This window comes from Peromyscus californicus, unplaced genomic scaffold (assembly GCF_007827085.1).
Source record: "Peromyscus californicus insignis strain IS unplaced genomic scaffold, ASM782708v3 Scaffold_7__1_contigs__length_154581171, whole genome shotgun sequence".
Lineage (NCBI taxonomy): Eukaryota > Metazoa > Chordata > Mammalia > Rodentia > Cricetidae > Peromyscus > Peromyscus californicus.
The window spans coordinates 59,115,484-59,140,795 of NW_026294595.1; the positions used below are offsets into that span (position 1 = coordinate 59,115,484).

At 36.4% G+C, this 25,312-nt stretch overlaps 1 protein-coding gene across 1 annotated transcript in view; it reads left to right on the top strand.

Moving 5' to 3' along the window:
• Positions 1–5,632: 5,632 nt before the first annotated feature.
• The window catches only part of Znf804a (zinc finger protein 804A), a 204,610-nt gene continuing 184,930 nt past the window's right edge, over positions 5,633–25,312 (top strand). Inside the window, exon 1 of the mRNA XM_052726189.1 lies at positions 5,633–5,743. Coding sequence (XP_052582149.1) covers positions 5,633–5,743 — 111 coding nt within the window. The remainder of the gene's footprint in view (positions 5,744–25,312) is intronic.

Sequence of the window (25,312 nt, forward strand, 5' to 3'; positions counted from 1 at the left end):
TGTCAGACCTGGTCAATATAAGTTTCAAGTAAATTTGTTATCTGAGAATCAGAGAAATTAATGTTTGAAATACATAAGATAATATCTTATACATTTACATTATTTTAAAGGTTATATAATAGAAGTTAGGAGACTTTGAATCATAAATCATCTCAAGGGACTGCTTTTGTTGGCAATGCATTTAAATAGTTTGTACAAGATGTTCATAGTAACAGTCTACTGAAACATTGGTTCTAAACCTCATTGATTCTGATATACAATTGACTTTGTAACATCTCTAATTTATATACTGCACATTATCAGTGACCTGGTAGAGTTAATTAGTGGTGTGTTTTTATTCACAGTGAAGATTTTTAAAGTCACATGCTAAACTTGCATGATGTTGAATTTACAAAGCTTAAGTTTTGTGCTTCAGCACCTAAAATTGAAATTTGAAATTAGAAATGTGAGTATTGATCCAATTAAAGGAATAATAATTTGACAATAACTTTGCAAATTATCATCAATCAGTGATTCATACAATACTATTATAGCCTGCAGATAAGGTCAGTACTGGTTTTCTGATATATAATATACTTCTTAACTCCTGTATACCAGTGTTTCTCATATTTGAATATTTAGTATAATCTTTAAAAAGATTTCACGTAGAAATTTATTCAAGGCATAATTTTACTTAAATGTACTAACATCAAACTAATTATACAAGCCCATATGCTTATAGAACTTATGTAAACACAAAACAAAAAGAAGGCAAATGAAAATACAACAGGCAAAATATCCCAATTACAATCTTAATTTAATACAACAGATGATGTTGCCTTGCTGAAATCCAGCCCAATCTCAAACATGAATTTGTTATGACTGTTTGGCAATACTGGCTTCAAAGTGTTTGAAGTTTATGGTTCCTAAGTGTGCTCTGAGGTGACATTATCATTACATATCTCCAATTTAAGTACACAGCACCTTCTTATCAACATGCCACAATATAATTTAGCCTTATCTTAGAATAAATAAATTATGTATTTGTTGAATTCTGAGATTCTTCCTCATTGGCTCAAAATAATGAGATGAATAATATTTGGCATCAGTATAATTCCAAACATAAATGTAAACCAAGAATGCAAACTTAGGAAGCACTAAGTTACACATTGGCTAATTAGATGGTTAAACGTTTCATCCAAAATATTCTAAGAATCGATCACTGATACCCCTGACATTATGCATTTTCTTTGTTTGATTTTTCAAGGATAACTAGCATAAAAAGTAAAAACCCAGTTTAGAATTCTGATAAAGTTGAGTGACTTGGATTCAGACGTCAATTTAATTTGTGGGTCATTTAGTTGAGTTCCATAAATTTATCTAGACAGACTAAAAATATGTAGTGATTTCTATGACAGAATGTGGGGGTTGTAGCATGCAGCATCAACTAACAATAGGCAGACTGGATTAACTCACTTGAGATCAACTTTAATGGGTGAATCCAGGTAAGGAATTGGGACTAAGGGATGGACCATTGGTCTTCTCTTTTCCTGGTTTTATATACTAAAGTATCAGCATCTTCTTGATGTCCTATGTGAGTCAGGTGCACATGAAGAGCAATGTTCAATGCAGAGCAGCAGCCTGATACTTGGATCTGAGTTAAATAAACCATGATGCCAGCAAGGAGGAGGGTATATGAGTACAAGTGCAAAGTACACAGAGTTTTTTGGTTTTTGTTTGTTTGTTTGTTTGTTTGTTTCTGGTTTTTGTTTTGAAATGCAGTTTCAGAAGGGGAAAATTGAACTAAAATGGTACACAAGTAAATTACATATTTTAGACTAATGGAAATGTTATATTTAAAATTTTAATTACTCCTTTTCAGCTAGAGCTGGCAATTGAGCACAAGGGGTGTAAAATTACTCCACAAAATATCTTAAACAATGTATGATTAAGATACATTGATTCTGCATGTTTATAATAGGTAATTATATACTTAAGTCATATTTCAAGTGTTATAGGGTAAACTTTGTATTTTAAAATGAATGTGGACCCTGTCTCGAAAAACAAAAAAACAAAAAAATGAATGTGGCATAGCTCTCTAAACAGCACATGTCGAAAGAGTTGCCCAACGTCTCAGGATATCAGACTAATTCTTTTAGATACTTTTTTATTAAATATTTTTATTTTATAATTAATTTTTAGGTGATAGAAATAAATAACATTATTTGAAGTCATTGTTGCAAAATCAGTGCCTGTTCTCCAGATGACGAAAAACATTATTTTCTACATTAAGTATTTGATAAAAAATAAATAAATAAAACCCCCATTATACCTATTTGCAAGTTAATGTCAGAAGTCATGTTTTCCACAATAATGTGTCTTTCTTCTGCGTATTAAGATTGTTGTACTGGTGAAGAGCCTGCTAGCAACAGTGATTACTAAGAAGGGTCACTAGTTTCATTTTTAATAACTATTATGACTGTGACCATTAAATTTGTTCAAATTATAGGTATAGAAACTTGGTGATCAGATTGAGTTAATTGTTGATTTTGGTAAGGGTTTATTCATGTATAAATAAACAATATGGATATATTCCATGCACACATTTGACATTTCTTTATAACTGCTAGCATCCTTCATGAATTGGTAGTAAATCTATGCTGTTATTTTTAATTTAAAAACAAGATTCCTTGTGACCAATGCCTCACACTTTTATATCAAGGATGTAATTGGAAAAGTAAAATATTCTGACAGGAAAATGACTCCTGCCAAGGATTGTTGAGGTTTTTCACTAAAGTGTGCATGTCTATGTGTAGGCATACATTGAGAACGCATGTAAAACCTCCATTGCTTGTCATGGAAATATTTAGATGCTTTTACTGACTAGATAACTTCCTAACATTCAATCAAATGATGCACAAAGTTGATTAACTTTGAGTTTCAGTCACTCAGCATTATCTGAATGTTTGTGAACAAACTGAAAAACATTGACAACCTAAGTATGTATTATATATGATTATACATTTATATGAGTGTGCATGATATGTACATGTGTGTACATTCACCTGTGTTAGCATGCTATACACATATGCATACAAGTGTGAATATATAATGTACATGTACATATGTCCCCTAGAAGCACAGTATGGCATTTGATGCAGATGCTGTCTGCTATCTGTTTCATGGAACAATTCAGGTAACTATTTCTCATTTTCTAAACTAGACTGTTACAAATATCTGACAGTAACAACAGAAGTATTCTAAATAAAGATTATTTGCATATGAACCTAGCTTGCATTCTTTTGAGTTATGCACTCACAAAAACATAAATGCATATGACCCAATCTTACATGTTGTGTCTTCATTTTCCTTAGGAGCATCATTGCTCTGCCCTATGGAACTGAATAATTTACTCTCTCTAATAACACTTTTTAAAACTCCAAATGCATAATTATGACTCTGTAGTCCTTCCAAAGTGAAGTCCATATACAATAGCTACACTCTCAATTGGTGAATAAAAACAATTCTATCGTGAGACAAGCAGGAGATTTGTTTAATTTTTTTTAAAATGAATATTTTTCCTAATACCATTGTGTTCATTCTGCATTCTGTATATTTCTGGGTGACCTCCTCCAAAGAGCACAGAAGTTTTCTGAGTTTCCACTTCTCTTTCTTCCAAGATTTTCAGACTCCCCCAAGTGGATATCAGAGAAATTTAGTCTCTAAATAACAGACACTTCATAATGAGCTTTAATCAATCCGAATCAAGTATTTTCTAATTGAAGCATGATACGTGGAAATTTTCTTTTTAGATAAATCCACCCCTCCCCCATTATCTCTATAATTTATAATTTACTGACATGACTACCACCTCTCTTACCAAGACTCCCCCATTTTATCTTCTTTTAAAAAGTGAAATCAAACTGTCAGATTCATTTAAGTACCATATTATGGCTTACGGGGGTCATTGTTACATAAAATTCTATATATAGGACACACAAACTGGATCTTATTGCAGTCTTGACCCACTGATACACAAGATAAACACAGCTTGTATCAGACTGCAGTTTACTCTGACATAGGGGCATCAGAATGTCTGGAATCTGCTTTAACCAATTAAGCCTTTCAAGGCAAAAGGAAAATAAAGCCTTCAGTAAATCCATTGAAGGCACCATCTCCCAGCCTCCCATGCCTGGTATCGATCTTTTTAAGTGCCGACTAATGAGTCCTATGGTAGTAGCAGATCTATGGTGTGTGTACCTGATGTGGTGCTCTCACTCCACCGCCTCAGAGGAGCTAAACTTACAGAGAGAGGATCACCTAGGAGGGGTTGGGGGAGAAGCAGCCCTTGCTGATGGCTGCCTTGACTCTTTAAAATCCAGCCCCAATCCGTCTCCACTGAAGGCAGCAGACCCCATTCCCTACTTTCCGTGACAAGCGCAGTAGTTTGTGTGCAGGAGGTTTGCCTTTTAGGTCGCTTCTAGGGCGAAGGCTTCTGCTTTTGTTCAGCACCTCTCTTGCTTGGGAGCTCCTGGCAGCAGCCTCTCTTGCCGCAAAGCATTCTTTTTCTCTCAGCTTTGGCAATTTAGGAAGAACTGAGGCTCCCAGGGGAGGTGGATGAGGGGAGAGCGCCAGGAACGGGAACACATCCATCAGGAGTCCCTGCGTCTCCCTTCTCTCCACTTCCACTCGCAACGCCACAACTCCCCTCCCCCAAGCACATAGCACTTGTGATATGTGTAACTGGGGGCGTGGGGGTGCGGGGCATTCACCCTCCATACCATAGATGCATCAAAGCGCAGACTCCCATAAGCCAAACCCAGCGGCACCTGGCACCTGCCCCGATTCGCTGCAATTGGAAGCGGATGGCTTGGGCACTAAATTATTAATTAATTTATTTTCCCCGCGCCCCCGCCCGCATCCCAACCCGCAGAGCAGAAGCCGCGGTCGCGTTGCTTCCCCCCACACACACCCCGCCCCACCTCCGCCCGCACCTCGCTCGAGTCTCGCACTTGTAACGGGCCGTCGCCTCCCGGCCCCTGGCGGTCGCGACGCGCTCCCACTCGTGGCCAGGCTGGCGCGGCCGTGGGTCCCGGCGGCGGGGGAGGCGAGGGGGAGGTGGCGGGTGACAGATGTACTCCTCTGACAGCTCTCAGTATCAGCCCAGTGGCTCCCTGCCATTGGCTCAGTGCGATGGACCGGCAACGCCGCGCACTATAATAACACTCATGCCTGCCAGCGGCAGCGACTGCAAGTGCGGGCGCCCGGCGCGGGGGATGCTGTGGCCGCTGCTCCTGGCGCGCGGGCGGCTCCCGATGCCCGGCTGCGCCCTACAGCGCGGGCTCTGACCGCTCCCGCCCGGTCCCGCCCGGCCCGGCCCCCTTCTCGGCCGCATCCTCCCTCGGGGCTCTGCGTCCCCGCTCCGATCTCCAGGAGAACACTGCGCCGCCGGAGCCTGGGCGAGCTTGGCCGGCATGCGGAGGCGGCGGGGCGCGCACCGCAGCCGGGCATAGGGAACCCGCGTGCCCGCCGCCAGCGCACTCCCCGCCGCTCGCCCTGTCGCGATCCCCAGCCCACCCTCCCGGCCCGGGCTGCGGCTGCCGGAGCGGGTGCGTGGAAGCGGCGGCTGCGGAGGAGAGGCGGCGGCTGCCCCATGGAGTGTTACTACATTGTCATCAGCTCCACGCATCTCAGCAACGGACACTTTCGCAACATCAAGGGAGTTTTCCGGGGCCCTCTCAGCAAGAACGGGAACAAAACTCTGGTAATCTCTCTCTCTCTGTGTCTGTCTCTCTTTTTGTGTCTCTGTCTCTTACCTATCTTTCATCTAATAGGGAATATCCGGAGAAATGAGTTGACTGATGGGTTTGGGAGCTTTCGCGATTTTGTTTGATTTGCAAAGCATTCTTTTATTTCGTTTATTTATCTGATGGGCGTGGGATGAGAATCTGGTGTAGGAAAAGGGAGGAATCTTTGGAAAGCTCTGATTGAGGTTTTTCCCCGACACTTCATGAAGCTTTCTATCCACCACACTCCACAGTGCTAAAGATTTATCAGTCTCTCTTTATTTCAATAGGACCTCCTAAAAATAGAAAGGAACTCTAACCCCAAGTGATCCCGTGGCACCTTTCATTTTAGGCAGCTGAAGGTGAACGATGGTGTGGGTGTTTCTGGTGGAACAGAGAACCATGTGGCTGGTGGCTTAGGGCAAGTGGCTGGATTGAGTGAGGGTCTCAGAAAGAGTTCCTTTCTTGGCTCTTGACTCTTGGCTCTTGACTGAAGGACTAACAGACAGAAAACTTCTCTTCTGAGAAGTTGTCTGTACTAAGCTAAACAGAATGATCCCATCAGTTCACGCTGTCAACTTGTCACTGTAGAGTTTAGGGATAAGGCTGGAAGGTGATTACTGTGTCACAATTACAGCCAGTAGGAAGCATGTTAGAAAACAAAACCCACACAGCTATTCTCACTGGATAGCACAGCTTGTCCTTCAGCATCCAGTAGGAAAAGCACTCTTGATTGGTGGAAGATGTGCTGAGCGCAGAGACAGTGCAGGGAATAGCTCCTACATTCCACCCAAATTCTGTCAGCCACAAAGCCTCCCTCCCTACAGAACCAACTCTCATGAGCAAGCGAGTCTGGAGAAGTCCACACTTCTCCAAAGGAAGAAAGGAGTAGCCTGGGGTCCCTTTCTGTACTGCAGAGTCCAGCCAGTCAGATGGTAACAGCGAATGACTTTCTGAAGTCTGTGCCCACTGGCCGACTTCACTCTACTCCAGTGCTCATTTATCTGAAAAGATAGAGTAGTTCAAGGACACACTTAGCTCCAAAGCAAATATGGTTTTCTAAATATCATTCTTTTTATATGTTTAAAAGTGTGTCCACATTTTTAAAAATTACCTAAGATGTGTTTTTCAAGGATGAAAAGTTCTCAAATGAAGTTTTCAGTGGATTCAGACAACCGCAGGATGCATTTGATTTCCTTAAATAGATCGATTCCCAGCTTTTAGGTGATTTACACACAAAACCAAGCTTAGTTTGATATCTTTGTCATTCGGGATGTGTTTATTTGCTGTTTTGTTGCACAGCAGAGCATATGCTGCAGACTTCTTTAGTTGAGTTTTGTAAGGTAGGCAAAGTCTGGAATAATTATTGAAATTGTCTGCACTCTACTCAGATAGTTTGGCTAAAATTTTAAAGAGAAAACCCATTGCTTCAACACATTTGGCTTTATTCATTAAACCAAGTTAAATTTAAGGACAAGCCAAAGGGGGGGGGGGGGTATTTCCAACTTGTAGATGCTAAAACCCTCAAGAGTTCACAGAAAAATGGGCAGTTAATTGACAAACCTGAACTTGTTGCAATGCTCTTCATCATGCCTCTTCAGCCTCCTTGGGCTTCCCAGAGACAAGATTAGCTTGTGATAACTTGTTTGCTGTGTATTTGAAGTTAATGAGCTCTTCATCACTCATGTTGACAAAGGGTAGGTTAAGTGTGAGTTTTGTCTCTATAACCTCATAATTAAGATGGGCACATTAAAAGCAGCCACCTAAATGAGATGAATAAATCAAAATACATGTACGTGTCAAGAGCAACAAATAAGGAGAGGCACTCTGAAATCAAGTTCATAACATTTCTCATAACTGCAATGTAGGGGTGAATCTTGGAGGGGTGATCATGACAGTCCCTCCAGACTTTTATAAGCTTTCCTGTCTGTATTTGTTGTGTGTGAGTTTCATGTTGGCTTAAATGCAGTGTATGTGCATATTAGTATTCAACTCTATTTAAAGCTAATTCTTTATAGCTGTATGTGTATTTACTTCTGTATATGTGTTCTCAATGCTTTTGATGAGTTTTGTCCGAGGAAAAATGAGACATATGCTTGTCCTTAAATATAATAGGAGAGTCTAGATAAATCAATGATGGAATTATGCTAATTAATAGACTAGTTCAAACTTATATAATGATACATTCTTGAAAGCACCAAGAATTCTTTGAACCATACTATATGCTATAATTGTCAGATAAAAATAGATAATTTGACCTGAAGTTTAAAGAGCACCAACTTTAATATGAAGCATAAATATTAACTTAAAATGGATATATACTATGTGATGAAAAATTTGAAGTTAAATTTTATGCATATCAGGTTGTTTTAATTTTTCAGTTTTTAAATTGATAAGTTGTATTGTTAAATATATACAATATTTTAAAACCTATATTCATACAATAATAATCAAAAATATTTTAAAGTTTTTTATATTTGAATTCCTTGTATTGCATTTTGCCTCTAAGCTAAATGAATTTGAATGATGTCCATGTAAGTGTATGCTTATATTTTTTTCCCAATGAGATAAAACTTAAAGTCACTCAGAGAAAAACAATTTTGATTTTCCCCAAGAAACTGAGTTATTTTCAATTACTAGCTGGATAATGAGTGTTTTTCTTCAGTTTCTTCAAATTTCAGATTAAATGAAAGCAATTGCATAACCTTACAATAATTCTAAAGACTAACATAATCTGTGGAACTTTTAATATGGAGTACTATCACAAATGAGAGTTACTTGCAACATGTCCAGTTTATTCAGATTTCAATGTCATTGGTAAATTGCTTCTGTCCTAAATTCAAGAACACATTTATATGAATGAATTAAATAACAAGCATGGAGAGAAGACCAATCAATAAATTAGCTTATTTTCTTAATAAATCTGGGGCTTCCTTTATGGAAAATAACAGCTAGCCTGTAGAACTAAGACCTTAGTGAGATGTTGTGGTTGTCCATGTATTTACATACATATATATTTGTAACCCACTGTAATTCCATCATTTGGCATTCTTGAACTTATTCATCAACTTTTCCAACTTAGCAATTTTAATAAACATAACCCCCCCCATTTTTGTCTTGTCTTAAAAACAAAGAGTAGTAAAATGATTTACTTGTTATTGCATCTGTTACAAATTGCATCATCATCTCTTGACATAGCTTAATTTCATGGAACAAGAAAATAATCTTTTATTAGGGATGCAGATTACTGTGGATAAGGCAGAGAACTTAATGTTCTTGAATAAACTTTATAATCTATGTAGTCTATTTTAAACTTTAGTTTACATGAGCAGCTACCTTTTGAACAAAAATCCTTTATTAATAGAATTTTTGTGATTAATCCACAGAAATTATTTCACCTACTACTACATTTTAAATGCTTTAATGTATAATTAAATATGTAATATCTATTTATATGGAATTTCAATACAAGGTATGGGTTTTGTGTTAGTAATCTTAGATGCCAGTGTTAGTTTGCTGTTACAGTCTGTCTGTTAGTTGCTTAGGATTTTTTTGTCTCATTTAATGTTTTATTATCATTGAATTAAAGAACCAAAAATAAACCAGTGATGGTGGGAGATCACACATTAAGTCATTGTTACAGTGGAAATTTTATGACATATTATAAATCATGAAATTTATAAGAACTGGTGTGATAATATGAGTAAGAGATAGTATTGTGTCATGTTTAGTTGAAATCTTTTTACTTTTCTTCTTGTCTCCAATTACAGATAAATAGTGCTATATTCTTTAAAAAAATGAATTTAGGTGTATTTTACTTCTTATCCTCAAGTGGGCAAACATCCCTAACTTTCCATCAAGGTCTTAGTTCTGTAGGACAATCAATGTTTTCAATATAAGAAGTCCCAGATTCAATAAGAACTTAACTTATTGATGGGTCCTCAGTTGCTATTGAATTTATTCAGCTTCATTGAGAAGCTTCAGCTGCACTGCATTTCTAGAAGTACCAATAGCGCTGTGGGTCATGAGGCAAATGTGGTCTCCGTTCCACACTCCTGCTCCTTTTGCTTCTGCTTTAAAATGTCTTCCAGTAGTTTGACATGTTTGCAAGTTTCTTGTCACTCAGGGTATTTTCCCATGTATTAATTCCAAAACACAAAAATTCATTTTGGGGTGTTTTGTGTGTATAGTAGAAGTGACAAAATTTAGATTGACCTTGAGCTATGCTATCTGGTCTTTTGTCTTGTCATTTAAATATAATTTATTTTTCATGCAATTCCCTTACCTTCCCATGTCCCCTAGAAAATACGATTTAGAAGTTTCTTTGACTCACTGAAACTAGTTTTGGGTGCACTCTAAAGCTATAAGCCTAAAGAGACCGATTTCTGAGTTGGTGACTTTGAACAAATAGCAGTGGTAGCTTACTATCCCCAGGAGACATAGAATGAGGTTAGAATCAGGTGACAGAGTAATATGTCCAGACTTATCACCCTTATGAACATGCTGCTATATTCAGTGATTACATTTTCTTCCAATCATCTTTTCAATTCATGCATTCAATATTAATGATTATGTTAGGTCTTACTTTTCTGAACTAAATGTGTCATTTACTCCATGGTGTTATTTTAATAAAACTTTATAGCATGAACATCTTCAAAATTATTTTTCAAATGAGAAAAATCACTAATAATTAAAAGTTTATTATTATGACTTAAAAATGCATACATCATTGTAAAAAAATGTTGCCATACTTTTGATCATTAGTTACTTAGAACCTCAGATGTGAGCCAATGTTTTCTGTGTTACTGTGGTAATGGCATTTTTTACTAAAAAATGCAGGAGGACCTAGTCCTGATATTTCGTTGGGTTTTATTGGGGACATTTTCAAATTGTAGAGTATTTTTCTTAGTGTGCAGTATTTTAAAATATTGGGTTTCAGTATTGATTGAAAATATCATGTTTTCCAGTTTAACATTTCTACATTGCTTTTTGTTTATTTCTTTCTTCTGAGACAGAATTTCTTTGTGTAGTCTTCATTGTCCAGTAACTTGCTCTCTAGAGCAGTCTGGCCTCGACCTTAGTAGTCTGCCTGCTCTTTCCTCTCAGCTGCTGGGATTAAAGGCATACACCACCAGGCCAGGCCTACTACACTGCTTTTGTTGCTGGGTAGAGCTTCTACTTTTTAATATTACCTTCTCAAATAATGACAACATGTAACTATGTCCATACTTACTCCAAAAATCAAAATTTCCCATGGAGATAAAAAAATTAACTTTTCTGTGTACACCCTTCATTGGACCAATTCTTAGGAAGCTAATGGTCTTAACATCACTTGTAGAGCATTCATAATGTCTCCTGAATTCATTTGTTATATATTTTTTGAATTAGTTGACAGTGGTATCTATATCAAATATGTTGAAACTCTGTCATAATAAGAAGCATGTGAGAAATAGAGGTAGATACATTCTGTATTTAAAACCACAAATTTTATCTGAGAATATAGCTTAGTGGTACATAACACATTTACCATTCATGAAAACGTGGACTTAATTTCAACTTCAAAAAATAAAGCAAAATAAAATAGAACATTTTCATCTAGACTCATAGTACTTTGGATATTTTCTTACTGTTTCTAGTCTTCAAATATTAATTTCTGATGAAATTTTAGTTTGTAAGTTATTCTTAAACATAGTTATATACCTGACATACTTGGTTTATATGGATTGAAGCCTATTTATTAATAGTTTTATGGATAGTAGAAAATGCATTTTAAATTAATCCCAATTGTGTTACATTGTGGTAGTTTATTTTAATGACCTTTGGAAGAGAGCTGCTGCTATTGAAGTGGAATGCTGTGCTCTTGGAGTTTGATAAATCACTTCAGAGAATATAACAATTATAATCTATAGTATACTGTAACTTAAATTTAGGAAGGGATTATGTGTTTCTGTCTATCACATTTTATGTTGCCAACCTCAAGGAATATAATTAAAGTATAATTTTGCTAGGTTTTCTTTCTGAAAATCCTATCTTGAAATCATTTGATCTATTTCTTTCCGTTCTAAGGGAGCCTTGCATCCAAGAAAAGATTACACTGTATAATGCATTTCTTGTGGTGTTTGTAACTGGCAAGGTTTCATTAATTTTTATAAATGTATTGTTTTATACTTTCTAGCACAATGTAAGATAAAGTGGGAGTAATAAATAATTTAAACTCAATCTTAGTTATTAAAGTAAATGTTGTCCATTATTGGATATACTGTTCTGAACTCTTTAATAATGGCTTGGCATCATTGGAAGAAAGCTACATACTTCCCTCAATGTAAGTACCCTTCACAAAGCAAATGTTGATGGCAGTAGAGCTGAGCTTCAATTACTAGCAGTCTTAGAAAATGAGCTATGTGGAATTCAATGTACAGTAGCCACTTATCAACCAAATGCTAATTATATTGCAGTAATGAATTTTGTAAATGTAGTTAACGTCGAATCTATTAACTCACAGTTTAAAAGATATTGATTTACCCTATAGAGCTGGCCTCACGCAGTTTGTTGATAGTCTTTCAGACCAAACACCAAGGTTTCTTATAAAAGAAGAAATTCTATGTAATGATTGCTGCATTAGTTCCTGCCTATGCCCAGTCCACCAATTACTTCCACATTTTCAACTCATCACTCACTGCAACTACAGAACCTTATAAATATTGTGTGTATATTAACATAGGAACTTTCCCATACTCAAAGCAATATACCATTTCTGTTAATTAAATTATCTTAACCACTATGATGCACAAAACTGCAGCTCATAACATCTTTTTTTTTTCCCAATGAGGTAATTAAATGGTGAAAACAAAGATGCTAGTTGGATACAAGAGAAAATAAGTGAGTGGGTGTTAACTATAGATGTTTAATATAGAGCTTATTGTTACTCTTCCTGTTTATGGTAATTACTTTAAATAGTGATATATATGCATACGCTCACCTCATTTCTTAATACTATAACATACCCTGTAATAATAATGTAAAATATAATCCTTGTTCTCAGTTGTAACCCAAAAACAGTAATGACACAGATACCTCTTGTAGTAAAATATTAAGGCTAACTCTAAATGAAAGTAAAAAATATAATTAGTTTTAAAAGTGTACAACATTTTGGTAGCATAAGTCTTTTTTAACATGTTTCAAATAGAATTGTTTAAAATAAAGGATTTCCATTTTCTAAAATTTCTTCACGAAAACATACAGATTCATGGTCATACTTAGCAGCCAAATGTTTCCAGGAGCACAACTCTAGTGCAAGCATGTTGGTGGGTCATAATTTTTTTTTAACAAGGTAAGTTATGCACTGTGAGACCTGAGAATGCTCATGAAGAAGTCTCTGGATTTTTCCTGTGATTAAAGGCCATTTATGGTTATCTCAGTATTTTTTTTTTATGTAGAAGGCAAATAAAACAGATTATGAGGAAGCTGAAGTTGATGATGGCTTGTGGATGGGGTTACTGGGTAGTAAAAACAGTGGTTTTTGTTTTTATCTGTGATGAGATATGAGGAGTGGTCCTGATCATCTTAAAATATAATGTGTTCATAGAATGAATCCTGTGATGTTATCCTGACTTCTAGACCCAGACAAGCTCCTAGGTAGCAATTTTAGGAATGTCAGTTTTGAGTCTCTGATAAGACAAGGAATGGATGATCACAGAGAGAAGAGACGGGAGACAAGGTGATCAGGGTCCAGGCATGCAGAAAAGGATCAGGGGACATTAGAGAAATGTGATTTCAAGGTAGGCTCTTTTAGGAATGAGAGATGCTAGGGTGTGGGGTGGCTACCCACCAACCCCACAGTTCCCCTGATTTTTCTTGAGTGAGAATAGCAGGAAACATTAGATAGAAGGACTTAGAGTGTGGAGATAAACAGATAGAAAATACAGGATAGACTTGAGAGGGCTTGGAACCTATTCTAATGAACCCTGACTGTCTCTATCCTAGGGTATTTATAGAAACATCAAAGGGTGGAGCAAAAGACCTCCTCCCAGTACAGCCAGTGCAGACCATCTCAGACACCTGCACTCAGGCCCGTGGTCCAATCATCCTCTTTATGCAGACCTGCTGGGTAAAGCCACTAGGAACCTGAGAATGGGCTCCCACACTAGTGATAAGTGGAAAGTACCATGGTGGGGTGGTGAAAATATTTGCCCCACACTGTTGCATTTGTAGATGACTTTAGGAGATGAAATGTTCAGGACAGAGCTAGGACACTGATGTTTTCCATATAGACATTGGTTGAAATAAAAATCAAAGTGCCAGTTGAGTGGGAAATGTGAAACTTTTGAGACTTATTGATGATAGACATATATGACTTTAAAAGAATACAGGCCAACAGTTTTAAGTCCTGTGAAAACGTAGAGGATTATACTCGAAATCATGGCCTAGATACAGGATGAAGACTAGAAAATGAGGGAGAATTGGGGAATTCTGATTTTTTTTCCTTTGTTTCTTTCTTTCACCTTTTGAAAATGTATTTTGTAATTACAATATAATTATATCACTTTCTCCATTCCCTTTCTTCTCTCCAAATATTCCCATGCCTCTCAATTCCCCCTAAATTGATAACCTCTTTTCTCAATTATTATTATGTATATATTCATACACACACAAATATATCAATACAACCTGTTGAGTCTGTTATTGTTGTTTGTGTACATAGGATATAAAGTCTGATAATTCAGTATTGGATAACCAATCAGGGAGCCTATCTAGAGGTGGTACCCCTCAAATTTACTCTTGCATTTGCTTTTCTGTTGATGTTGTCCTTGTTCGGGTCTTGCTTAGGGCAGTCATTTCTAGGAGACATAGTCTTACAGTAGACTTCCTGTTCCTTTGGCTCTTAATAATCTGTCTTCCCCTTTTCTTCAGTGTTATCTGAGGAGCCCCTTGAGTGCAGGAGTTGTGTTGTAGATGTATCCTCTGGAGGTGGGTCTCCATGATCCAATGTAGTGATGTCTGTATTTTGCCCAGTTGTAGTTTTCTGTAATGGTCTCCTTTTGCAAAAGAGAGAGAGAGGCTTCTTCCATAGAGAATGAGAACTCCACTTATCTGTGAGTATAGAATAAGTTTCAGAATGTAGTTAGCAATTATGTTGGTCTAGTAAAGTGGCAATACTGTACTAGGTTTTCTTCTAAGATCTACAATTTCACTAGACCCAGTTAGTTGTTTATGTTTTCAGTACCAGGCATGACCATGACTTTACTTCTGCTAAGGGGTTCTTACATCTAATTAAACAGCTATTGATTGCCACCAGGATATGAGTGCCACTATTTTACCTTTATGTATATTCTGCCACAGAAGTCATTGTCGTGGTTCATAGGCATCACAGTTGGATAGGTAAAATGACTTCTTCTTTACCTTGGCAGTTATCATAGTCCTTTCAAGTACTATGGAAGCTAGACCACAGGAAGGAAGCTTTTATGTTATATCTAGTTCAAATTGTTTTAGTTCTGTGTTTTAAGTGTGAGGAGTCTTTAGCAAGAGGGGCTTTCTTTTAATCTCAGAGAGGCAACCAAAGCACACAACAATAGCCTATATTGTTTTAAAGTGAGTGGGTCTAACCTAACCAACAACTTGATCAGAGGTTTCTCATGCCTGCTACTGTAGTTTTTTCTAGATGTCCATTGTGGAGCATTGTCAGCCCACGTGGCATGGCTTCCTCTAAGCTATACATATGTATGTCTATATACTTATATTTATTGTAGATAACTTAGATAATGTAAAATAACATAATTCCTTGAGGCATTATTAAATAGCTTTGGTTTTATTTGTCCATCTTTTTATTTTTCTGCTTCAGCATTGACCTCCAACCCCCTTGTCTATGAGGGTCCCCCTCCCCATTTTCCCTTTCCCTGCTTTGTATCCTGTAATTTCATGTAGTGATGATTATCATTGAACGTCTAGGTTGGGCCGAGCTTTGTTTTGATAATTCCACAGTACACAACAGAGGTGGTGGGATGGTGGACAGTGACAAATAGGGGTCCTGTCCAAAGCCACCAGAGTCTTGGTGCCCACCTCTTCTTGTGAAGTGCACTCTTGAATAACTTCATGGAGCCTCAGAACTCTTCTGGACCCTGTTATAATATTCTGAAAACAAAGCAGCTCTATTGTTACTACAAACATTGCCCTCCCAAACTCAACTGCTTGGGAACCAAATTATTATCCATGACACATTCACTCATTGTCCATGTCAATTTAAGCTTCATTTGTGATTGATTATTGGTTGAGTAACCTAAATATCAAGTATTTGTTATCTGCAGGTCTGGAGGCTGAGGAGAATTCCCAGACGAAAGTACTGAGTGTCATCATGTGTGGCAAGGGATTCTTCCTTCATTATTTGTATGCTCACATAGTAGAAAGTAGAGAGGAATACAAGTTTACCTAACAACACTCACCCTAGTCATTCGGGCTGTAACCATTACCACTAAAAAGACAAAACTTCTAATGCCATCACATTAATAGGACTTTAGCAAATGCATTTGGGAGACAACATTCAGTTAATAAAACCCATCCATATTGTGGTACTTGTGATTGTCAGTCAAGAAATCTAAAAACATGACATTCCACAATTGAGAACCTTTAGAAAATATTTTGGTATTTTGTGTTTGACCATGTAATTTACATGGTTTATAAAAATTGGGAAGTTTTGAACAATAAAATTTTAGAAAGTGTTCTAAAGATGATAAGTCTGCCTTGAGCAATTTTTGTGTGGGGGTTTTCTCTTACCAATCCAAGGCGGGGTGGGGTGGGGGATTAGGCACAGAGCTTCCCATTGTTTAATGAAATGTCTCAGCTGATAAATTCAGGAAGTGCTACTGGCCAGTCTATGTTTATGTTTATGTACCTTCATGTTTAGCAAATCATCTTGTTAAAGACAGTTATTGTCTAACTAAGGTGTGTCAATGGTAGAGAAGACAGTGAAATTCATTCCAGAATTAAAGTCTGTCATGACCATTCGAGCCTCTAGGTTGTCAAGCTTATTTTGTTTACTGCCTCACCACCAATGTTACTGTTTTTTAATGCTTTGTGTGTGTGTGTGTGTGTGTGTGTGTGTGTGTGAGAGAGAGAGAGAGAGAGAGAGAGAGAGAGAGAGAGAGAGAGAGAGAGAGATGAAGTATTTATAGATGTTAGAAGACAAATTTTGAGTCAGTTCTTACCTTCTACAATTTGGGTCCTGAGTCTTGAACTCAGATCATCAGGCCTGATGGCATGCACCTTTGCCTGCTGGGCCATATCACCAGTCCTGCGTTGTCCTTTCCAAAACATAGTAATATCTATCCAGATAATTAGTTTTTGTATAAAATTATTTAAAGGACATTTAAAATTTTGCACTAGGTTGGCACATAAGCTCTTCATAAATGGTACTAGCGATAGATGGCATATTATGCTATGGCACCCACTTTCTCCATTAGAATCTCATTCACTGTATTCAACAATTTGCACATTTTGCATTTAACTATATCAAGATTTCATTTTTTCCATGTTAGTGTGATATTTTGCTAGCTGAAGATGCCATTTATTGAGTGGCACTAATATAAAAGAAAAAAATATTTTTCATAATTCTAATGACTAGAACAACCATGTGGTAGTCAAGTTGCAAACTAGTATGGTATCTATTGAGGACTTTTCCATTGCAACAGGAATTTCTCAGGTATCCTTTACACGAATTATCCTTGCACTCATTATATCTCGAAGCTGGGGCTTTCATTACCTAATCATTTCCCATAGCACCATTTCCCCACACCATCAAATGGGTGTTAGAATATCAGTATACACATTTCTGGTTGGCACAAACATTTCTAAGTTGCACTTTGTTATTTCATGGCACTCCTTACATCTGCATATGCCAAAAATGCATATAACATCTCCTTTAACATAGATTATTGCCTGAATATTTTGGAGATTAAAAACTGCAAGGAAGCCTTCAGATATTAGTGATTTTTTTTATGTATAAAGTTCATGGAATCACAGGAAGCTTGTTCGTAGGAAAGCTTGGGATTTCTTTTGCTGTCTACAGTGGTTTCTATATTCGTGATGGAAAGTCTTCAATGTCTTCTGTCACTGTGTTCCTGATGTTGCAAAATTAATATTTACACTAGGGGGCGACATAACATTTCCTCTTCATATTATAAACTCAGTAAATATTCCCAAATTAATAAATTTGTCAAATATAATTATCACAGTTTTATTATTAAAAAAATCATCCTAAAATTTCATTCTAAAAAAGTGATAAAGGTGCAATGTGTTTATTTCATATTTTATTCTGGTGCTTCACCCCATATTAATTTGTGATGATTCTCAGTCACACGTATTACGTGTAATAAAATCATGATGACATGGAGTGTGTGTCAAAAATCCCTCGACAGACTGTCATTCTTGGCTTTGGAAGTATCAGTTTGCCCTTTGAACTGATGTTTGTAGGTACTTCTCATTATTTTCAATGTAGTAGCTTTATGTTATTAAATCGTAATTTTATTTCAATTTCTTTATTATTATAGTTAAATTCTATTGAAACTTGCATGGACTGCACAACTAGTCAAGATTGAAGAGTATTATGATAAATGTCATTTGTTGAAAGAAAAGCAGCTAAAAAATGAACAAATATGTGAAATTATGAAACTCCTTCCTTTTGTCCTACACTCTCCCTATATTTTTATGACAACCTACAGAGTCAGAAGATGTCTTTTCCATTTTTATTACTGTATATTGTCTATAGATCATGATCAGTTCCATTAATTACTATACATGTTTTACATATTTATTCTTTGTTCATCAAAAGTGGTAAAGGAAAAATAGGAAAGTATTTGTGAGCGAATGATCGAGTTTGGTTAGCATTTATCAAGTATCCCCATAACAGGAGGAGCTAACCTTTCTTGGAAGAAAGGGGATGCTTATGTACAATCACATTGGTATATATCTACTGCTAATCACTGTGCAATTATTGATTCAATATAAAAGTCACATTTTATAGATCATCACTTAGAGAAATAGATACTATACCCATTGTCATCAAAACACTCAGGAGACTAGTTAGCAGGTAGGCTGACAGTAATGGTATCTCAGAAATGCACACCACACTGATCTGGTAAGCAGTGTTGAAGACAATTCATTTTCATATTACCTTGTATGAAAGTAAAGTGAAGTAAACAGTAATGACACATCAAAGCAAACTGATCATCTTTGCTACAATGCCTACCATAATTTAATGACATAAGAAAATATGAAAGTGTTGTTTACTTGTGATATATACTCACTCTAATTAAAATACTATATCAATAATTAGCATATGCTTTAGAAACTACTGATAATTTTAGAGATCATCTTCTTTTGTCTCAATGTCCTAAATAGTATATGTACAGTGTGTATTCACAGGCTCCAGGAAAGACAGACAGAGACATGTACACTCTGAGAAAAGTCATTTTCATCCTCTTATTTCCCTTCTGCCTTCTAGATGCCAACTCCTTCTTCCCATTCTTGCTTTCCCATTACATCTACCTCATTATGGTGGAAGGTACTATTTCTTTATCAATTTTTAAATTAATAACTTTTCCTCAAGAAATCCATAGAATTCTAGAAACCTTGGCCAAGGCCACTCACTGTTCATCTCTAAAAAGAAAAAAAAAGGAAGAAATTACTCTCCATCTAGTCACAATATACTTCCAGAAGGCAAAGCTGCTGAGTGGTCATGGTCCTAGAAATTAGAATGAGGATGGGTGTTGAGTGAATAAGGAAGAGATAAACAGATGCTCAGAGGGATTGTGGGAGGAGAAAAGAAAAACATATTTAAGAGGAATAGGATGTACTATGAGACCTGTATCAGCTTAAATAACAGAATGATGGAATGTCAGGATTACCCAGCACTGCCACTACTCCCCCAGGGTACCCCAGTTTTTGGTGTGGTCCCACATGTTTGTTAATGATGCTGTTCTTAAGTCTCACAATTATTCTCATTTGAATGATAACTTACACAGTTACCTGCTAGTTACAGAAACATCTGCACTGACAGGAATCCATTCTCTATACTGGTCAGTATTCTGCATTCTTTTGGGTTTCAGCAATGATGCCACATAAAAGCATGTCTGCTGTGGGATGGTCTGTATGTTAAATTTGTTGCTGATTGGTCAATAAATAAATCACTGATTGGCCAGTGGCCAGGCAGGAAGGATAGGCAGGACAAGGAGGAGAATAGAGCTGGGAAGTGGAAGGCTGAGTCAGAGAGACACTGCCAGCTGCCATGATGACAAGCCGCATGTGAAGTTGCCGGTAAGCCACGAGCCATGTGGCAAGGTATAGATTAATGGAAATGGATTAATTTAAGCTGTAAGAACAGTTAGCAAGAAGCCTGCCACGGCCATACAGTTTGTAACCAATATAAGTCTCTGTGTTTATTTGGTCGGGTCTGAGCGGCTGTGGGACTGGCAGGTGAGAGAGATTTATCCTGACTGTGGGCCAGGCAGGAAAACTCTAGCTACACATGTCTTCAACATGTTTGGTTATTTTGTTGGCAACCTCAAGATCTGCAGTAGATAATACATTATTGAATATATTACTCCAGTCCCCTCTTTCTGGCAAATTGAGTTAAGCCAAATGACATAGACAGTATATTCAAAGACAGAACAAGATGGCGCAATCACTTCAAGATACTCTGAGGAAATCTCAGAAAGGCAGAGAAGAAAAGGAAGCCACAAAAAATGTCTTCTCACCAACAAAAGCTGTGCTGATTTGAACTAACCAGTGGTATAATTTTGGCGAAGCAAAATATATTTTGGTTTCTTAATAAGCCTGATTCAATAAGGTGATGCGTGAATCTGCCAGTCTTCTAATAACTTTCAATGTATTTGTTTTATGTTTTATCTGATGAACTTTTGTCTTTTTAACTGAAAAAATCTAGCTGAAGTTAGAATAAACACTCAAATTAACACTTCCCAACACTTTCTGGGTTTTATGTAGAATTTTCACAGTGTTTCATATATCTGTTTGATTCCTATCTCTCTCTGTTTTTCTATAGTAAAGTGAGTAAGGCTCTAGAAACATGGAGATTCTAGTATGAATTTTATCTGTATGATCTAAATCTAAATCCATTATTTGTTGTGGTTTCTGATTCCTTCTCTAGAACAAACAATAAATGCAAATGGTTTATGCTCTTCAGTAGAACAGTGTTTTTAGGCATATTTAATAAATTGTATATAATCACTACTTAAATGTCCTTTGATGAATGGGAAAGTTGAGTAATAGGATTGTTTTAAAAGAAAAAAAAGACAAGTATCTACTTTAATAATCAGTAGACCATGACTGTTAGTTTTAAATATTTCTTTTGTTTTTGAGATTATGATATAATTACATAATTTACTCCTCTTTCCTCCATTCAAACCCATATAGCCCTCCATGCTCCATGCACTCTTTCAAATTCATGACGTTTTCTTCATTTTATATATATATATATATATATATATATATATATATATATATATATATATGCATGTGTATGTGTACATATATGTCCCTAAATATATAAATACAACCTGCTCAGTCTGTATAATGCTATTTGTGTGTATGTTTTCATGGCTGACCATTTGGTATTGGATAACCAATTGATGTGCTCTTCCCTGGGGAAGACTTTCTAAGGTTCTCTACATGTGTTGGTTACCTGTAGATATTTGGGTAGATTTGAGGCCTTTGGGACTTTCCCTTACTCATGTTAGCATGTCTATTGTTGTCCATATTCAGCTCATGGTTAGGCAGTCATGTTTATGGGTATAGCTTCCAACATTACTAGAAGACAAACTCCTGTATTTCTGGCTCTTACAACATTGCTGCTCCCTCTTCCACAAAGATCACTGAGGCCTAGGTTCAGGAATTGTGCTGAAAATAAATGTACCCTTTGAAACTGTGCTCCAGGACTTTGCCTTTTGATTAGTTGTTTTTTGTAGTGGTCTCTGTCTGTTGCAAAGAGAAGTTTTCTTGATAAGGGGTGAGGACTACACTTATATACTCTGTGTATTAGAAAATAAGAATGTAGTTTGGGATTATGCTGGCAGTTGACATGTTTACAGAAAATAAAAATGTTATCTGAAGAAGTACTTGTTCTTCTGACTTCCCAAAACACATGGATATGCATCTTTCACATAAAACACAAGAAACCAAATCATTTAGAGTAGTATAGGGTTAAGAAAGCCCAAGAAAATTATACAGAATCTTGACCAGAAAGAAGAGGGGCGTAGATAGCCTGGAAGTAGACACGTAGTTTGTTTATGCATTTCTGATGCCCTGATCAAACCTAGATGGTCATCATTATCACCTGGGTATTTAGAAAATGTGTGCTGTACCTCACAACTGAATGAGTTTTCATACTTGGGGCTATAGTACAGGATTCTAATTTTCTAAGAGCCACCAGGTGACTCCTGCTTTCTTGGGATAATATTCATCTGGCTTGGTTTCAATGGACTCTTTACAGAAGTAGTTTGGAAGTCAGGCATTCTTATTTAGCATGAGAAATGAAGTCCTGCTCTGCCCATCATTTCACTTGACAGAATCACAATGCATGCTGGATGGAGGCAGCAGAAAGAAGGTTTTTTTTGTTACTTCAAAAAGAAGAAAACCAGAAAAATGTTTAGTTAGAATAAAGGACACAATTTTAAATGTGATCGTCTAATGTTCACAGACAGGACAGAAATGCAAGACTTCACCTTCAAAGAAGAAAAAAGAAATAGTTGTAAGTACAACCTCCCCTGGAAAATTCAATTAACTTTGTCAATTTCCTTTCAAACACTTTTGAGTATTATAGTTTGTGTAGAAATTAGATATTACATATTTGATAACATTTCATACATTTCAATGTGTAGTAATTGAGTTTAATATCCAGGGAAATATTCAGAGAAAAAAAACTGAGAAAAATCACCATGTCATTTAAAAGAAACAAATATGCCTGGCAGTGGTGGCGCGTGCTTTTAAAAGATACAATTATGTGGAAGTAAAGAATTTTATAAATTATAATTCTAGGTATTTTTTATGAAAAGCATGCCAAAAGGTTAGTCACTGAAAATATGAATTTATAAACAAAATTAAGCAAAGCAAATATATAGCAATTATATTCTTGTAACTAGAACACTGTCATATTCCTGTTATCCTTTAAGATTTGAAATTTCCCATTGGTACTCACATTGTTTGCAAAAACGGAGCCATCTTTGTTCACTGTTATGGATTTTGCTTATATTGCAGTTACAGTTCCACTGGGATCAATTCTACCTTAAAAGTCCTGTGATGAGTTCCACTACTTGACTCAATTTTATAAATTTTGAACCTTTTGGCTTACTCTTCCCTAAAAAAAAAAAAAAAAAAAAAAAAAACAAAAAAAAAAAAAAAAACTTTTATCTTATTTTCAAGTCCCAGGAACAATCCCATTATTTTCTTTGTATGTTGTACACTTACCTTGTGCCAGATCACATGCTAACAACCAACGTATAATGTCATAGACCTATTTAATATGTCATTATAAAAATTGTTATATAAGTACAAAAACTTAGATACTCTGGATTATGTCACTGTCACTCTCTTTAATTACAGTTATCCTATGGATACCACAGCAAGTGCATAACAATACTTTAGAATTCTTTAGCTATGACAACTGTATCATTACGTTCATTCTACCAGTTACAAGTGTATCTGTTTTGTTTGTCTGTTTGTTTGAAACTGAGATCTAAACTCAGGGCTTTGAGGTTACTCAGCAAGCATTCTACCCCTGAACTACATCCCACCACCATCACATCTTTTATCTTTTAGCACAGAAGAAATATATAAAATATATTCTCACACCTTATGACTCATGGTTATCTAGAACCACAGAGATGTAGAATGAGGGAACTTATACATACATCAAGTATCATTATGAAATGTGATTTTTGTTTGCAAATGATTCTTTCATTTTTTTATTTTGAATTTAAATTTGATTAACTTTTATGTCTCTGTGTATATGTTTTTATGTGTTTATTTTACACAAATATGTACATCTGAGCACATGCATGTGGATCTGGGAAGTTGCCATCATAATGTTTAGTGCTCTCAAACTTATTTAACTATATTTTTATTATACAATGTTTATAGGTGTTTGCCTGCATGCATGTCTCATGTCTGCACCACCTACATGCCTGCTGCCTGCAAAGGCCAAAGCAGACTATTACAAAACCTCCCTGTACATGGAGTGACAGACAGGTGAGATCTACTGTATGGGTGCTAAAAATTGAACCCATGTCTTCTGGAAGAGCAGCCAGTGCTCTTAACCATTGTGCCACCTCTCCAACATCATCATCATCATCTTCTTCTTCTTCTTCTTCTTCTTCTTCTTCTTCTTCTTCTTCTTCTTCTTCTTCTTCTTCTTTTTTTTTTTTGAGACAAAATTTCTTGTTGAACCTGGAGCTTACAGATTTAAAAGGATTTGCTGGCCAGAACCCCAGGGATTGCCTTGCCTCTGCCTCCCTCAGATCACAGAAAACATCTCTGTGTCTGGCATACAGCAATGTGGGGTATCTGAACTTAGGTCCCCATGGTTAAAGGATAAATGCTTTATGGAGTGAGTCATCTTTCCAATTTTCTTTTGTTTTGAGTATTCCAGTCTACAGACTTAATTAAAATTGGAAGTCTTACACATTTGTTAGCTCATCAAAAAGTGTTCCTCAAACACATTTTCATGTTTCTTTTACTTCTTAGTACAATTAATTGCACAGAAGCTAAATAAGATGAAATGAAAAACCAAATAATATGTTTCATGTGCATTATATATTGTACTAAGAAAAAATTACATTGTTTAGTAAAAGATGATGTGACTTTAGTAAAAGTTGTAGCTTAAAGTATTTTCCAAGCACTTGTAACCCACCCCGCAATTTTTCTTTCAGCATTTTTTTTATTCCCAGCATTTCCAGTCTTCTATTTACTAACTATTAAGAGTAAGAAATGTTTGCACACTAAAGCGGATAAAGAATTACTTCCACAGTGTTCATAGCTGCAAGTGCAACATCGGTTTCTGTAATATATTACTGAGTTTTCCACTCCGAGGAATAAGATAACAGCAGCTGGCCATTTCCTAATCTTTGGGTTGTGCACTGCGTGTTGGTAGAAGGCGACATTTCATATCCAGGCAGTTCATAATGTACAGGTTATCGGTCCATCTTTCTCAGAAGATTATTTTCAGAGAGAACATGAGAACATAGTAGACCTGAAGCCAGTTAATATATTTTTTGGTGAATACTGGTGCTTCTAAATTTCTTTCTCTTAATTGCTGGCTCTGCTTGAGGAAAAAAGAAGAAGGAAGGAATGTGAGTAGCAGGTAGGAGAGCAGCCCCGGGAATACGGAGAGATTCATCAGGAGGGGCCTTTGAGCACCCCTTCCCATGACTTATAAGAGGTTTTCCAGTGTTTTTCTATCCACATGAATTTATTCCAACTAATTTTACCAAAATAAAAACTATAAATATAGTTAGAGACTTCTATTTTATTTTTTCCTTTAAAAATAC